Below are 17,111 nucleotides of genomic sequence, written 5' to 3'. Positions count from 1 at the left end.
GGGTATCACCTTTTTAGAAAGGACAGGAAGGGAAAGAGAGGTGGGGGCGTGGCTTTATATGTCAGGGAAGGGATAGGATGCAGTGAGATAGTATGCAGCACAGATGGGGATTCGGTAGAGGCAGTCTGGGTGAAACTTCGGGGTTTTGACAGGGAAAGAGACCTGACAGTGGGGGTATGTTATCGCCCTTCAGGTCAACTTAAGACCCTGGATGATGTCCTGACAGACCAGATTCTAAGGATATCTCTGGGGAGAGACATAGTAATTATGGGAGATTTCAATCTCCCGGATATTACTTGGGAGATTCACTTGGCGGTGACAGCCAGGTCACGTCGCTTCCTAGAAGCTATAGAGGGAGAGTTTTTCACACAGAGGGTCCGAGAAGCGACGAGGGGGGGAAACATCCTTGACTTGGACCAATAGGGAGGAGCTGATAGATGAAGTACAGATTAGGGGAGCTCTGGATGCGAGAGATCACTCCATCCTTTGAGATCAGGGGACTGGGGACGTGCAGCAGGTCAAACACTAGAAGCTGGGACTTCAAGAGGGCCTGCTTTGCCCAACTGAAGGCCAGACTGGGGAGAGTCTCCTGGGATAGGTTACCGGAAGGTAAGCGAGTTGAGGAGGGGTGGATGGCACTCAGAAGGGAGGTTTTGGAGGCGCAAGTCTTGACGATACCTCTAGTCAGTAAGGTGGGGAGGCGGAGGAGAGTGCTGCCATGGATGCGAAAGGAGGTGGTTAGAGGGATTAGACGAAAGAGGAACCTCCTTAGGAAATGGGTACTGGGGCAAATAGACAAAAGGGTATACCGGGAGGAGGAGGCCCATTGTAGAAGGATTCTTCGCAAGGCTAGATTACGAGCTGAGACTTGCCAAGAATATCAAGAGCATCAAAAAGGGCTTCTTTCAGCATGTAAATAGGAAGAGGAAGGGGAGACAAGTGGTGGGACCACTAAATAAGGAGGAAGGAGATCCAGTGACTGATATGAGGGAACAGGCACAGATGCTAAATGACTATTTTGCCTCTGTGTTCTCCCCAAAGCAGGACGGGGGATATCTGCATAGGAGGTTAGATGAGGCTGGGGACTTAGGGGCAAATATTAGAGTCACCCCCTTTGAAGTCGAGGGACTCCTCAGGGCATAGGACATTACAAAGGCACCAGGCCCTGACGGGTTACACCCGAGAGTACTTAGTTGGCAGGGGTTCTCTCACGCCCGCTGGCCTCCATTTTTGAGTCCTCCACAAGGAAGTGAAGTTCCAGAGGACTGGAGGTTTACATCAGTGGTCCCAATTTTCAAAAAGGGTAGTAGAAGGGACATGGGGAATTATAGACCAGTTAGCCTTACGTCCATTGTAGGAAAAACAATGGAAAGGCTCATAATAGAGGGAGATCTAGTGATGCTAGATAGGGAAGGGAGGCTGACAGCCACACAACATGGCTTCCGCAAAAAGAGGTCCTGCCAGACAAACTTTGTGGAATTCTATGACAAGGTTTCGAGATGGCTAGATGGAGGGGATGCAGTGGATGTGGTATACCTGGAATTCAGCAAGGCCTTTGACAAAGTGCCCCCTGATATCCTGGTGGAGAAACTGAGGAGTTTTGGGATACACCAAAGCACTGTCCGGTGGATTAGGACATGGTTAACTTGCCGAAAGCAGAAGATAACCATTAGCGGGGAATCATCGGGATGGCGGCCAGTGACAAGCAGGGTCCGCCTGGGCTCTGTCCTGGGGCCGATCCTGTTTAATCTTTTCATTAATGACATGAAAGAAGGGGTGAACAGTCTGCTGATCAAATTCACAGATGACACTAAAACTGGTGCAGCGGCCACAACTGAGGAACAGGTACTCCAGATCCAAAAGGATCTGGACAGACTATGGAAGTGGGCAGGAGACAACAGGATGGCGTTCAATGTGGATAAGTGCAAGGTCTTGCACTTGGGGCATACGAATAGGTGTCATAAGTACAGGTTAGGTGACAAGTGGCTGGAGAGCAGCACTTGTGAAAGGGACCTCAGGGTACTGGTTGACTGCAGCCTAAACATGAGTCAGCAGTGTGATGTGGTGGTCAAGAGGGCGAACGCCACCTTTGGTTGCATAGCCAGAAGTGTGGCTTCTTGATCAAGAGAGGTATTGTTACTACTCTATACGACTGTGGTGCGCCCACAACTGGAGTATTGTGCTCATTTTTGGGCCCCTCATTACAGAAAGGATATAGCCAGGTTGGAGTCAGTGCAGCGTAGGGCCACAAGGTTGGTGGCCGGTTTGCAGGGGATGGGGTATGAGGTGAGACTGAGGGAACTGGGTCTCTTCAGCCTGGTAAAGAGGAGACTCAGAGGGGATATGTTGGCGACATACAGGTATGTGAGGGGATGTCACATGGAGATGGGTAGGGACCTGTTCTTCGTCGTGGCCTCTGTGCATCACACATATGGGTTCTGCCCCTGCGCAGTGCTTTTGGCCGGAAGATTGACAGCTAACGGTTTTTTGGCGGGAAGCTCTGCTCCCCTCCCCCATGGCCTATAAAGAGCGGAGCATCTGCCATTTGTTCAGTCTTTGCGACCGCCGTTCACTGTGCCTCGTGCCGCTTTCGTCTTTCGCTTGACCGTTTCCTTGTAGCTATTGTCTTCTTCTCATTCCCAGTTTTATATCCCTAAAACTCTTGTTACTTCTAGTTTCTTCTTCTATTGTTCTAGTGTTCCATCTCTCCTTCTAAAAAAAAAAAAACCAACCAAAAATATATTCTTATCCTCTGCGCTGTCTCCTTTTCTCTTTATTTCTGCGATGGCGCAGCGAGCGGCCTTCCGCAAGTGTGCGGAGAGCGGATCGAAAATGTCTCCGTCCGACCTGCACGATCTATGCCTCCTCTGCTTGGGGGAGGGGCATAGGACTGACAGGTGCTCCCACTGTCTGGCCTTCTCCAAACAGGCCAGAAAAAACCGGGAGAACCGCCTCGGGAGACTCCTGTGGGATCGGGCTCTCATGCAGTCCGACCCATTGGTCACTGCTCCGAAGCCTTGCCCGGCTGCGGTGGTACCGCCCTCCCGTCCATCGGATGAAGGTGCCTCTGCTTTTAGGGCCCCACCAGCTTCTCCTAAGAAAAAAAGGGAGAAGCGCAAGCATGCCGAGGCTGTAAAACCTGCCAAAAAGGCCAGGAAGGAGAAGCCTTCTAAGTCGACCCTGAAGGCTAAGGATCCGGATCGACCCCGACACTGTACCTCAGGTTCGACAGTAGCGTTGGTACTGGCGCCTCCTACCATGCCGACACCACCTGAGCCGGCGATCCAGGCAGCCATGAGGGTCACCCCTCAAGGGTCTCCTCGCCGTGTGGCTGACCCCCTGGTTGAACCACCGCCAGCTGTCCAACGGGGTTCGATCTTGGATGGAGAGATCCAGGACTCTCCCCACAGGGCTAGGTCACCAACCCCTATGCCCGCGGCTACGCTGGAGACGGATGTGGTTGACACCCTGCTTAGGACCCGCAGAAGCCATTCTAGGGAGCAGCGGTCTGAGAGGGTCGAGGACTGGCGTCATCCCTACTATCCGCCTTGGGACGAGCCATACTCGACCGGATACTATCCTGCTCCAAGGGATCAACCACAATTCCACCTTCGTGACCGCCTGCCCCATCCGGATCCAAGGCGCTCATCCCCGGTACCACGGGATGATAGCAGCCGCTCCGTCTCGCCAGCAGAGTCTTCCTCTTCGGCTCCTCCTCATTACGGCGCGGATTCCAATGACTCCGATTTGGATTCAACCTCTCCTGATGCCGCAGTTACCTCCCAGGGCCCCGCATCACCGGACGAGTCACATGTGTCCTTTGCGGAGCTGATGGGCAGGCTCATCCAATCTTTGGACATCGACGCCGTCCAACGGCCAGGGCCGTCTACGGACAAAATATACGATGTCGTCCGCGGGGAGCAGTCCACCTCCATCGTCCTGCCACTGATTACCACCTTGCGGCAGGTGATGACCCAACCCTAGGACTTGCCATCCCATCCTCAACCTACATCCCGGAGGTACGAAGCCATGTACCGGGTTCGGGAGGAGGACATTCCTCCCATGGTGGAGTCCTCCCAGGGAAGAGAGGCAAGGGGTCATACCGCACCGAGAGACAAGGAGGGCCGCAAGATAGATTCACTGGCCAGGAGGGTTTACGCAGCCTCAGGCTTGGGATTGCGTATCTCTAATTACGAGGCGACGTTGGTTGGCGAGATACCAGTATTTCATAATGCAGTGTCTCAACAACGTTGTCTCGGCCCTCCCGGATCAACAGGGCGAATTGGCCAAGATCCTCATCAAAGAGGCGATGCACGTGGCGGTGCAACAATTGTCCACAGCCAGGCACCATGTGGACACCTATCGAGGGCACTGGTTGGTGCTGTCTCTCTTCGGAGACATGCGTGGCTACGGAGCACCAATTTCCCTGAAGAGACCAAATGGCTCATCGAAGAAATGCCCTTCGATGGGTCCGGGCTATTCCATGCTAAGACGGACCACAAGCTCAAGAAACTCCATGAATCTCGGATGACGGCCCGATGAATGGAGATTCAGTCGCTGCCCAAATGTAAGTGGCCATGGAACCGTCCGCCCTACAGGCAGCAATATTACCCCAGGCAATAGCCTCAACATAGGCAGCAACAGCAACAACAACACCGCCGTCAGCAGCCTCAACAAAGATACCAGCAGGGCTGTTGCCGATTCGACGATTGGAGGCAGCGCTGACGGGATTGGCGAACCACTCCTCATACTCCTCAAATACCCACCCCTCTCTCATCTGGGGATCGGCTCCGGAGCCAACTTCCCATCTGGGAGTCCATCACATCTGACTGGTGGGTATTATCCATCGTTCAACACGGCTATCGAATAGAATTCAACATCGTTCCTCCATCGAGTCCGATCCGGTCTACTTCATGTTTGCCGGTACTTCTCAACGAAGTACAGCAACTTCTCCGAAAAGGAGCAATTTGCCAAGTATTCCCATCTGACGGACTCCACGGATTCTATTCCAGATACTTTACGGTCCCCAAGCGGGACAGTGGTCTACGTCCGATTTTGGATTTACGGGACTTGAATAAGTTTATTATACCGAGAAAGTTTCGTATGACCACCCTTCAAAACATTTTCCCGTTGTTAAGGAGAGGTGATTGGTTCGCCTCACTGGACCTGAAGGACGCCTACTTTCATATTTCAATTCATCCAACTTACAGGCGTTTCCTTCGTTTTGCTGTTGCAAACCAACTTTATGAGTTCAAAGTTTTACCATTTGGACTGGCATCTGTGCCGTCACACACCCACCTGCCAGCCCTGCTCGGTGTTGGTGAGTTGACACGTTCATCAGTACCGAAAGTTTCCCATTTTTTCTTGGTACCGATCCCTTTTTTCCTATCTCATACTGAGAATTTTTCCACAAGCGGGCGCACGTTCGGTTGTCAAAGACTGAACAAATGGCGGACGCTCCACTCTTTATAGGCCATGGGGGAGGGGAGCTTCCCGCCAAAAAACCGTTAGCTGTCAATCTTCCGGCCAAAGGCACTGCGCAGGCACAGAACCCATATGTGTGACTGCACAGATGGCCACTCGAAGAACATCAGTTACAGGTAAACAACCTGCTTTTCTCCCCTGGAGAGGAAGGCAGGACACGCTCCAATGGAGCAATGCTCAGGGAGCCAAGGTTCCATTTGGATGCCAGGAAGCATTTCCTGACAGTTAGGACCCCAAGGGTGTGGAATGGGCTTCCACGAGAGGTCGTTGAGGCCCCATTGGTGTGGGTGTTCAAGGATAGGCTGGACGTCCACATGGTGGGCATGTCGTGAGCGCAGCTGGCTGGTGCCGGAGCTCAGACTAGGTGGCCTGGGAGACCCCTTCTGACTCGCTCTGTTTCTATGTTTCCTCACTATCCGGGCTACTGGCCTCTGCAGTGACAGAGGTTGTCCTTTATTTTAGCCTCCATAAAAAGATAAAAAGCCTTTGGGTTCGACAGAAAGATTCAGTACTGGACCCATAGAATTCCAGCACTCTACAAATATCCAGAGTATGCAACAAATCCTCCATTGGGTTAGATAAGGAAGCAAAAATGCTAGCAAACTAATGTGATTTAATTGAAAAGGGGATGCTACTTTTGGAAGCAAGGATGGAGCTGGGCGCAGCATTACCTTGTCCTTGTGGAAGATAAGGTATGAGGGATTCAACCCCCTGTGGGGTTGAATCAAAGCTTATCATAGCTTCTCACAACAATTAGGAAGGGATTTCTGCTTGGGTCAAGGTAAGTTCCTCCTTGAGAGAGAGAGAATGGTGTCAGCCGCTTTAAAAGAGGCTGTAATGAAGCAACTTATGAAAAAGCCTATCCTGGGTCCAGAGGATGTTAACTATAGGCCAGTGGCCAACATCCCCTTCCTGGGCAAGGTGCTGGAGCAGGTGGTGTCTGAACAGGCACTCTTGAATGAAATGGATTATCTAGATCCGTTTCCACCAGACTTAAGGCCTGGTTTTAGAACAGAAACTGCCTTGGTTGCCCTGTGGGATAACCTTTGCTGGGAGAAAGGCAGAGTACAACCCTATTGATTTGCCTGGGTCTTTCAGCAGCTTTCAGTACCATCAAGCATGGTACCCTTTTGGATAGGCTTGCTGGGCTGGGAGTAGGAGGCACTCCGTTGTAGTTGTTCTGTTCTTCCTTGACCAGCTGATTCCAGAAGATGGTGCTGGGGATTATTGCTCCCTGCCATGGCAGTTATGCCATTGGATATTGCAATGTTTTATTTTATCCCCTATGCTATTTACTTTCTACATTAAGCTGCTGGGGGATGTTACTGAGAGATATGGGCTAAGGTACCACTAATATGTGAATAACACTCAGCTTTCCTCTCTTTCCTTAAGCCTAGGTGAGGTAGTGGCCACTCTGTGTGTGAGCATTGTAATGGGTTGGGTGAGGTCCAACAGACTCAAACCAGACAAGACAGAGGTGCTGTTGATGGGTGGTTTACCTGTTCAGTTGGGTGATACGCAACCTGTTTTAGATGGGGTTACACTCCTCCTAAAGGACAATATTTTGGGGATGCTGCTGGACACAGAGTTGTCACTTGAGGCATAAGTGGACTTGGTAGCATGGAGCAACTTTATCAGCTTAAGCTGATATATCAAGTACAGCCCTGTCTGGACAAAGAACCTAGCAAGTTATCCATGCTCTGGTATAACCTCTTGTTGGGATTACTGCAATGTGCTGTATGTGGGGCTGCCTTTGAAAAGTCTGGAAGCTTCAACTGATCCAAAATAGGGTAGACTGTTAAGGGGAACTTGTTCTTCTAGCTGCACTGGGTGCCCATTGAATTCCACACCCAATTCAAAGCATTAGTACAGACATTCAGAGCCCCAAATTGCTTGGGGCCAGATTATCTGAAAGATCGCCTCCTCCCATATGTATGTACCCAGAACCTGAGACTAGAGAGCTTTGGCTACAGGGCAGTATAGAAATGAAGTAAATCATGATCATCTCCTTTAAGGGTTGTTCTCTGGGAGAGAGAGGAAGTGAGGTGGGTGACTGCCAAGAGGAGAGCCCTTTTTACTGTGATATCTCAAGTTTTGTAATGAATTCTCCATAGAGGTGTGCCTGATGTGTACTTTGTATTTTTTTTTTTTTCAGCACCAGGTGAAGAACTTTTTATTTTTCCAGCATTTTAACTGTGTTTCACTTTTTAAATTTATATATTTTATTCTATACCATTGTTATACTTCTGTGCTGAATTATAGCAATTCCAATTGTTCTTATGGTTTTGATCTTTAAAATTATTTTTGGATGTCTTTAAATTTTTTGTTTAACTTCTATTAACTGCCCAGAGAGCTTTGGCTATAAAAAACTAATAATAATAAACTCTGTATCTGTGCCAAAGCTGATTATCCTTTCAGCAGGGCAGTCCTTTCATCAGTGCTTTAATGATGACACTGTCCCAGCATCCAACAACAGGCTTACTAGGCACCCATATGTCTGATGCACAGAATCCACAAAGAGGGAAGTCTGGTTGTTCACCTGTAACTGTTATTCATTGAGTGGTCATCTGTACATTCACACAATGCATCCACCAACCCCTCTTTGATATCATATTCTAAACATTATTTTTTATATATCGAAACTGGGTCAATATTTTTCTTTTCTGTACCTCAGTTGAGATCAATCAGAATGATCCCTCAGTCTCAAGGCCACAAAGGTAGTCTCAAGTAAACTGAAGGAATGAGTGGAAACTCCTCCCATGTATAGTGAACACCAGGGTGGGGGAGGGGTTTGCTGCCAAAACACTTTCAATTGTGAAAACTTCCATGCCGGTGCAGAGACCATATGTGTAAATGCACAGATGTCCACTTTAAGAACAACTGTTACAGTTAAGCAACCTGCCTTTTCAGAAACACGTTTGATGATCTTCCATATTTTTTATTTTGGATCAATTCAGTATGTATAGCATTTATTAATGTTTATTCTAGTCTGTTAAAGAAGAAGCTTTTGTTGATTTCCAGGCTGTGGGTATATACACTCTAGCTGGAACTAACAAGATTAAGTTCAAATTTTCCTTTAATATCTTTCATGAATCTGAAAAGTGCATGTTAAACTTGCCTAGAATTTTCCCCAGTAGATTCCATTAACTTGACAGTACTATGAAATGTGAAACCTGATCTGTGACTTAAACAGCTAAGTTCATAGTCTAGTTGGGTGCTTGTTATATAGAATGTTACACACTTGTCTGAAGTCTCCATATTTTAATAAATTTAGTACAGCTGAAAGTCTTTCTGTAGCTTAGAATAACATTTTGTGACTCTATGGAGCAAGCAGTTATAGGCTTCACCACAATGCTGCTACTCAAGGTTTCCCCTAATTTAGTATTCTACAAAATAGCTGCCTTTCCTTGAAGCAAGCTGCCATATCCATTTCTGGTGCTATCATCATCATCATCATCATCATCATCTGTTTCGTTTAGACCTTGGATCATTTAGATCTTAGTCTACTTATGCCAGTGTCTTTAAACAATCTGACCTTCAGGACACAATCTGTGTTGTCTCATGTGGAAAGGAATAAAAGCATTTCAGTGGGATTAATACAGAGAATGTATTGGTAGATTGTGGGAAACATAGTGTAACTTAGATTTTCCAACTTTGGATATCTCCATTTTGAAGGAACATCACTGTGCAGCTTTTTTATAGTAAAATTCTGCTAGGTGCCATTATTATTATAAAGGTCTCTGAACCCAGTATATTAACCGAGTTAAATAATTAAATGCCAGGCTGCCTTTTGATCTTTTTGATCTAAGTCAGTAGGATTATTAGTTATGCTAAGAAATAGCCATGCATCTATCTTTACATGTCATCTAATAGCAAGTGTACATGTCAACAGGATTTGAGTCAAAACTAGATTGTTGGGAATCAAGAGGAGGTATCAGTGTTCTCAGAGGAACCCTGACATTTACAAAATGACAAAGAAATTAGTTTTTTACCGTAAAGGATCTACTCTCTAAAAACAGTCCAATGTGCAGTAGTAACAGGAAGTTGAATTGGTTGACAGTAAGAAACATGAGTGGGTAAAATGGAGTGGTTGAGTTTACAGTATCCTAGAGGACATATCTACTTGGCTAGAGCCCTGAACAGGAACATTCCTGCTAGAAGATAGAGGAATGGTAGAGGCACATTTTCTCACAGATCCCACTTAATCTTAAAGGTGGGCTCAGATGTTTGAATGCATCCTGCTATAAAATGCTCTGGTCCAGAGGGAGGGAAGAGGGAAATAGGAAAGACAATGTGTCCTCCCCCCACCCCCCAGTACCTGAAGAGGACCATAAGACTTCTATTCCAGGCTGCCCAGACCCTTGGACAGGTGAATTTATGATAGCTGGTAAAGATGTGTGGCAGCATTTTGTTGCAGATCCCAGTTTCATTGAGACTGCCCCAGAGGCTTTCTTGCTGCTTGAAAATTACTTCCCTGTACCTAAGATTAAATAGCAGTGCCTGTTCCATCTAGAACCATTTTGCTGGGCCAGTAAAATGCATACAAAATACAACCACTTAGCATATTTGGAAAAGGCTAGCTTCAGACACTAATTTCTTTTACTGTAGAAAGAACACATCCCAATATATGTACAACTTGATGTGAACAAAATTCATTGAGTGAATTCTGGTTTTTCCATTTTTAATATTAATTACTGACTTGTAATGAAATACATTGACTAAGTAGGTTCCAGACCATTCTGAACTGAGAAGTCCTTAATCGGGTTAATTAAAAGCCTGGAATCCCAGCAGGTGTCCATCTGTAATTGAGCAGACTAGTTTTCTTTATCTCTGATATACTGTCTTCTGGTACCAGCTCTTTGTCGCTAGTTGTGCAGGGCCCATGACCATGGCTTTCAGTTGCGCAAGGGAATGGCATTGGACTAGGTAGCTGAAAAGTCCCTGTGTGTAGTGCTTTGGAACTCAGCCAATATGAATATAATGTTTTTCAGAACTAGGTTCTTTCTCTGTGAGGGTGTGCATTTTGGTTATATTCTGTTTGCTGGTAGATCAGTAAGCCTTACAGTCCTGGATTGGTACAGAGGAATTAATTAGTAATTTTTTTACTGTAGGAAAAATATACTATTCTGCATTTGTCAATTGTGCTGTTTTTAATTTTAAGTTTCCTTTAGATTTTTTTTTGTTAATAGTGTATTCTGTATTCCAGCAAAGAGTAGAATCAAAACCTGAAACCCAGTCCCAGCCTCCTCGTGTGCGTGAGCAACGTCCAAGGGAGCGACCAGGTTTTCCATCAAGGGGACCCAGACCAGGTGAACTTTTTTTCCCAAGCACTGCTACATATGTTTGCAAATTAAGGGGATTTTTTTTCTGTTTTGTGTAGTTTTCTTCTGATAGACATGAGAGCAACAAGAATATCTCAAACCATTAAGCCTCAGAAATCATTGCTTGCATTCTGTCAACCCTGTGTTTGCAGCTATAAGTGCTCGAAACTTGCTATCAGGAAAAAAGAAAGCTGAAATTTTAATGAAATTGAATTATATATCCATCACCACAATTCTGCTCCTCCTGCTCTTTTTTGTTTGTTTGTTTGTTTTGAAATTCCACTCTCCTGGAATTTTAAAGAGGCCTGTTGATATCAACAGCAGGCTAACCAGATCTCTCAGGAAAGTTCATACTGACAGATTAGTGAGACTGATTATTTACTATATACTGTGCTTGGAAGATGGTGGTTTAGCTGCTGGCTATCATGGTTAGTAGCTGCTGACTGATCTCAGATAAATCCAAGCCTCCATTTATTTATTTAGCATTCATAAAAGCATAGAATATTAGAGTTGGAAGGGGCCATTGGGTCCAACCCCCTGCTGTTGCAAGACACCAATTTACACCATTCCATTCAGATGGCTATCCAGTTTTGCCTTAAATATCTCGTTTGCCTTAAATATCTCCACCACCTCTCTATGCAGCTGGTTCCACTGTTGTATTGCTCTGACAGCGAGGAAGCTTTTCCTGATGTCTAGCCTGAATCTGGGTTGTCACAGCTTGAACTGATTATTCTCTGTCTTACACTCTGTCATCAGTGAGAAGAAATCTTGACCTTCCTCTTTGTGACATCCTTTGAGGTAATTACAGGTGGATATCATGTCCCCCGCACAGTCTTCTCAAGGCTGAACATATCCAGTTCTCTCAGACTCTCCTCATAGGGCAGTGTTTCCAAACCCTGGATCATTTTTGTTGCACTCCTCTGAACGCTTTCTAATTTTCCTGCATCTTTCTTAAATTTTGGTGCCCAAAACTGGACACAATATTCCAGATGAGGTCTGACTAGTGAGGAGTATAGAGGAACTACTGTTTTTCGTGATTTGGCAGTAATACTTCTGTTAATACATCCCAGAATAACATTTGTCATTTTGGTGGCTGCATCACATTGTTAGCTCATATTTAGCCTATTGTCCACAATTACTTCAAGAGGACAATTTCTTTTGCAGTTCTTTTGAGCCACATATTCCCCATCTTGTATCTTGTGTATTTGGTTTCTTTTTCCTAGGTGGAGGACTTGGCATTTTTCTTTACTGAATCTCATTCTGTTGCTTTGAGCCCACAGCTCAAGTTTATCAAGATCGCCCTGGTTCTTCATTCTGTCTTGTAGGCTGTTTGCTATTCCACCCAGTTTTGTATCATCTGCAAATCTGATTATTTTTCTTTGTACTTCCTCATCCGAATCATTATTAAAGATGTTGAAGAGCACTGGGCCCAGGACTGAACCCTGTGGCACCCCACTATTTACCTCCATCCAATTTGGGAAGGTGCCATTGATGAGCACTCTTTGTGACCAATTTAGCAGCCAATTTTGGATCCACTTAATAGTTTTTCCATCTAGTCCAGTTTTTGCTAATTTGCTTATCAGAATGTCATGTGGCACTATGTCAAAAGCTTTGCTAAAGTCTAGGTGGATTATGTCTACAGTGTTCCCTTTGTCCTTTTGGGAGTTTACCCAGTCAAAAAAATGAGATTAATTTAGCCTGACAGGATTCATTTTTGATAAATCCATGTTGGCTTCTATTAATCATCACATTTTCTTCAAGACACTTGCAGACTGATGTTTTAAATAATTTACTCCAGAATTTTTCCAGGAATCAATGGAAAAATGGTCTATAGTTCCCAAGTTCCTCTTTTTCCCCCTTTTTGAAGATAGGGACAACATTAGCCCTTCTCCAGTCATCTGGCGCTTCTCCTGTTTTCCAAGTTTATTGAGATAATAGCTGGTGGTTCTGAGAGTTCCTCTGCTAGCTCTTTTATGACTCTGGGATGGACTTCATCAGGCCCTGGAGATTTGAATGTGTTTATTTCATCTAGGTATTCCTTGACCATTTGTCTGTCAATTTTGGGCTGCCATCTCTCACTTTCAGCTTGTACTTCGTCTTGGTTGTAGATTTCCTTGTGGGAAAAGACTGAAGTGAAGTAGGAATTGAGCATCTCTGCCTTTTCCTTGTTGTCTGTTATCACTCTGCCATCCACTTTAAGTAGCTGGACACCCTTCTCTTTCTCATGTCTTTTCTTCTGAATGTATTCAAAATAACCTCCAGTTCTTTGTTGTGGTCTCTGTGCATCCACGTGTGGGTACTGTGCCTGTGCAGTGCCACGTTCGGGAAGATTCCACTAGCTAAGTCAGGATTTTTGACAGGATTTTTGACAGGAGCCCTGCCCCTCCTTCCCCATTTTATAAATAGGCAGGCCCCTGCCATTTTCTCAGTTTGATTTCAACTACTGTTTGCAGTGCCTGGGGATCTCTAACTATATGATTACCTCAGCCTTTTCCTCACAAAAAACTTTCTTGTATTTCTTACTGCCTTCTTAATCTCCTCTTTGCTTTTTTTCCAATCTTCCCACTTGTGTTTACCTGCCTCCTTTTTTGAATCCCCTCTTCCCTCCCTCCCTCTATCCCACACAAAAATACACACACACACAACCCTTCTATCATCTTTCTCTTACATCATGGCCTCCTTTCTTCCTCCCTGATGGCTCTCAAACTGGCATTTTGTAAATATGCTGAATGTGGCATTAAGATGCCTTCCAACAATGGCCACTCTTTATGCCTCTTCTGCTTGTGGGAGGAACATTGTGTTGACAAGTGCACGCACTGCCAGGCCTTCACCAAGCAGGCCCATAAAAACAGGACTGGTCATCTGAGGATGGAAATGTGGAAGCATTCTCTGGGCGCCATGAAAGACAGTGCTGGCAGCCAAGATGAAGGTCCCTCAATTTCAAAAGAGGCCACAAAAAAGCACCCATTGACCAGTGCTACAGGGAAGCCAAAGCCATCCTCTGCAGCTTTGAAACCATTGGCTACCTTCAATATGCCTAAGAAGCAGAAGGAGAAGAGAAAATACCTCAAGTTCAAGGGCCATAAGCAGGCTAAAAAGGCTCAAAAGCCTGAGCACTCGATAAGTTTCCAAGCATCATGGCTCACACTCTGACCACCTCATCCGCTCTGGTCACACTACTAACTCAAGCCTCTCCATCCCATCCCCCACTACTCTGGCTCAATCAGACCACAGCTGGGCCAACCTGAACAGGCGGCACCAACATCATTCTCCGATTCATGATTCACCAATCCATTTGCCTACCATTTAAATGTCCCCTGCTTGATCAGTGCACACACCCCATTGTGCAACCAGCATCAAGTCAGTGCCTCACATATGCTGTCCATTCTGTCCAACCTCAACCAACCCATCACCAATGTTCCCCACCACTTCGTGCGCAGCTTCGAACCAACGGCACAGTCATATAGGGGGAAACCATATTGCAGATGATAACCATTCCCAAGCCAGTACCTTCTAGGATACGGATAAGAACATGCAGTGAACCCCTGCAATTATGCTTGGCCACCAGCACCAATAAGACATGGTGCATTGGTCCCCACCAAGACAGCTCTGACATCCCAAACTGGAGTGGGCACCTCTACTCAACAACAGCCTGGGAGTGTTCACAGATTGCCTTCTCTATCAACCAGATCTACCTCATCAGATCCAATGGATTACAACTCTGACTCAGAATCGCATGCAGAATCTGTGGAACCCATCTCGTCATCCCGGGACAAAGTTTCCTCCCAGGTCCTAGGATCCACAGAGGAAAGCATTGGACATTTCTTTGAACAAGTCCTCCAGATGGCCTTGTCCCTAGGCATCTACTTGGTGGATGGAGGACTTGGTCCTGGTAGCAATACCATTCAATCCTACACTATCCAAGACAATGAAAGAACCCTGGGAGATTCCTAACCAGCTGCACCCCACTTCCCACTTCCAGCTGGAAGGGATGTACCAGGTACAGGAGAGAGATATTCCCCACCTTTTGCACCATCCACACCCAAATTCCATCATTGTTGTGTCCATTCAAGGACAACTGCACAAAGACCACTCTGCACTGACTGACAGAGAGGGTTATTGCTTAGACATGATGGCACAACTGATATACTCCATGATGGGCCTGGGCTTCTGCATCTCAAACTATGAAGTTATGATGAGGAGGTACCAGGTATTCTTGTGGCAGAAAATGGAGGCTCTGGTGGCCTTTCTACCAGATCAACAACTAACCAGAGTCTTCCTCACAGAGGGTATTCAGCTCTCAGAACAACAGATCAGAACAACATGCCATCATGGCAGTTGTGATTCCAGAGCCTTAGTAAGTGCAGGCACGATTTGAAAACATGCATGGCTTCGGGTGGCTAACCTCTCTCGAGACACATTGCCAGATTGAGAGCATGCCGTTTGACAGAGAAGGCCTCTTTCACACCCGCACGGACAAGAGATTAGACAAGCTCCCGAAGGCTAGAGCAACGGCTTGGCATATGGCATCAACCCATTTCAACTAGTGGCCGTGGGCCCAATTTCCCCAGTACCAGCCCTACCATTCCAGATGACAAGATCCTTACGCTGGCTATCCTCATTATGGGTAGTAACCACCAAACCGCAAATGCCACTGGGACTGTGGCCAACTCCAGCAAGGCAGGATATGGCTCAACTCTGACAAAAGACAGCATTGATGGACAACATAAACCAGTCCTTTAACTAACTTCCCACCCCCATTTGGAGACTACCTAAGTCACCATCTTCCCAGCACGGAATCCATCACATCTGACAGATGGGTACTTTCATAGTACTGCATGGATACAGAATTGAATTTAAGACCCTGCCTCCTCTTGGAACAGTTCACATCACTCCTCCTTCTCTAATCCTAATGGAGGAAGTCACCAATTTACTAGTAAAAGGTCTGATCTGACCAATACACCAGTCCAAGGCTACACAGTGTCCATTCACACTACTTTACCATTCCAAAAAAAAAAAAAAAGAGATGGTTCCAAAAAAAAAAAAAAAAAAAGAGAGAGATGGAGGTCAGTGGTTCATTTGGATCTGTGAAGAGTAAATCATCCTCAAAAGAAATTCAGAATGGTTTCCCCTGCTAGTCATTATGCCACTATTGCAAAAAGGGGTTCGGCTCATATCCATTGATTTAAAGGATGCATGCTTTCATATTAGCATCCATCCCGACTACACCTATTTTCTATGGATGCAGATGGCTACGAACCCCTTCCAGTTCAAGGGGCTACCATTAGATCTCTCTATGACACCGAGAGTATCCAATGTGTGTACATTTGCGACTTCAGGGGATACACATTTACCTCTACTTAGACAACTGTATGTTAGTAGCTGACACTAAACAGGACTTAACTGCAGTCAATTGAAATTACCTGCACTACTCTTAACCGTTTGGTCTGGGCATTAATATCGAAAAATCCATGCTTGCTCCTTCACAGACCATCCCTGTGTATTGAAGCAGTTCTCTATTCTGTGCCAGCTTGAGTGTACCTTCCCTGTGACCGTATGGAGAAGCTCATGACTACAGTCTCTAACCTTTGTACCAACCCGAGGTCCCCCACTCAACAGATTCAACAGTTACTAAGGTGCATAGCATCGGCCATCGCCATTGTGCATTATGCCAGGCTGCAAATGCGCCCACACTAGCTCCAGTTTACAAGGTGTGCAGCTTGCTGAGAAAGACTCTAATGCTGCCTATTCATGTATTGGCAACCTAGCTTGGAGGATGCACAATTCGAATCTGTTGGAGCGACTTCCATTTCTACCTTTGGGACTTGGTTCAGGCACAAAAAGAGACTCCATATAAACTTCCTGGAGCTGCTGGCTGTGTACAAAGTGTTCATTGATCTACTGAACATGCTAGTTGGCAAACACATCCAAATAGTCTCAAACAATACCACCACAGTATTCTATATCAACAAACAGGGTGGAACGAGAGCCACTGATCTGACTAATCCTATGAATATGGAACTGCTGCATTCACCACGACATAACCTTAGATGATATTGGGCTCATTTAGGGCAGTATGTCCGTAGACTCATACGTTACTATTGACATACTCAGCCACACCCCATTCCTAATTCATGAATGGAAACTCAACACAGAGATCCTGAACAACATATTTGCTGCATGAGGTACCCCATCTACAGTCCTCTTTGCTACGAAAGAGAATGCTGCATTCAGTAACTGCTGTTCCAGAGCAGGGATTGGCAAGAATTCCATGGGGGATGTTTCTACACTCCCTGCACCAAAAAG

General features: G+C 46.0%; 1 protein-coding gene across 5 annotated transcripts in view; it reads left to right on the top strand.

Annotated features, from left to right (window-relative positions):
- Window positions 1–17,111, top strand: part of LOC123031876 (ras GTPase-activating protein-binding protein 2) — an 83,440-nt gene that overhangs the window by 46,908 nt on the left and 19,421 nt on the right. For all 5 annotated transcript variants that reach the window (XM_044447320.1, XM_044447318.1, XM_044447321.1 and 2 more), the window contains one exon: window positions 10,691–10,793. In XM_044447320.1, the coding sequence (XP_044303255.1) occupies window positions 10,691–10,793 (103 nt within the window). The remainder of the gene's footprint in view (window positions 1–10,690; window positions 10,794–17,111) is intronic.

Source organism: Varanus komodoensis, unplaced genomic scaffold (assembly GCF_004798865.1).
Source record: "Varanus komodoensis strain SLA01 unplaced genomic scaffold, ASM479886v1 scaffold51, whole genome shotgun sequence".
Classification (NCBI taxonomy): domain Eukaryota; kingdom Metazoa; phylum Chordata; class Lepidosauria; order Squamata; family Varanidae; genus Varanus; species Varanus komodoensis.
This window is presented reverse-complemented; position numbering and strand designations above follow the sequence as displayed.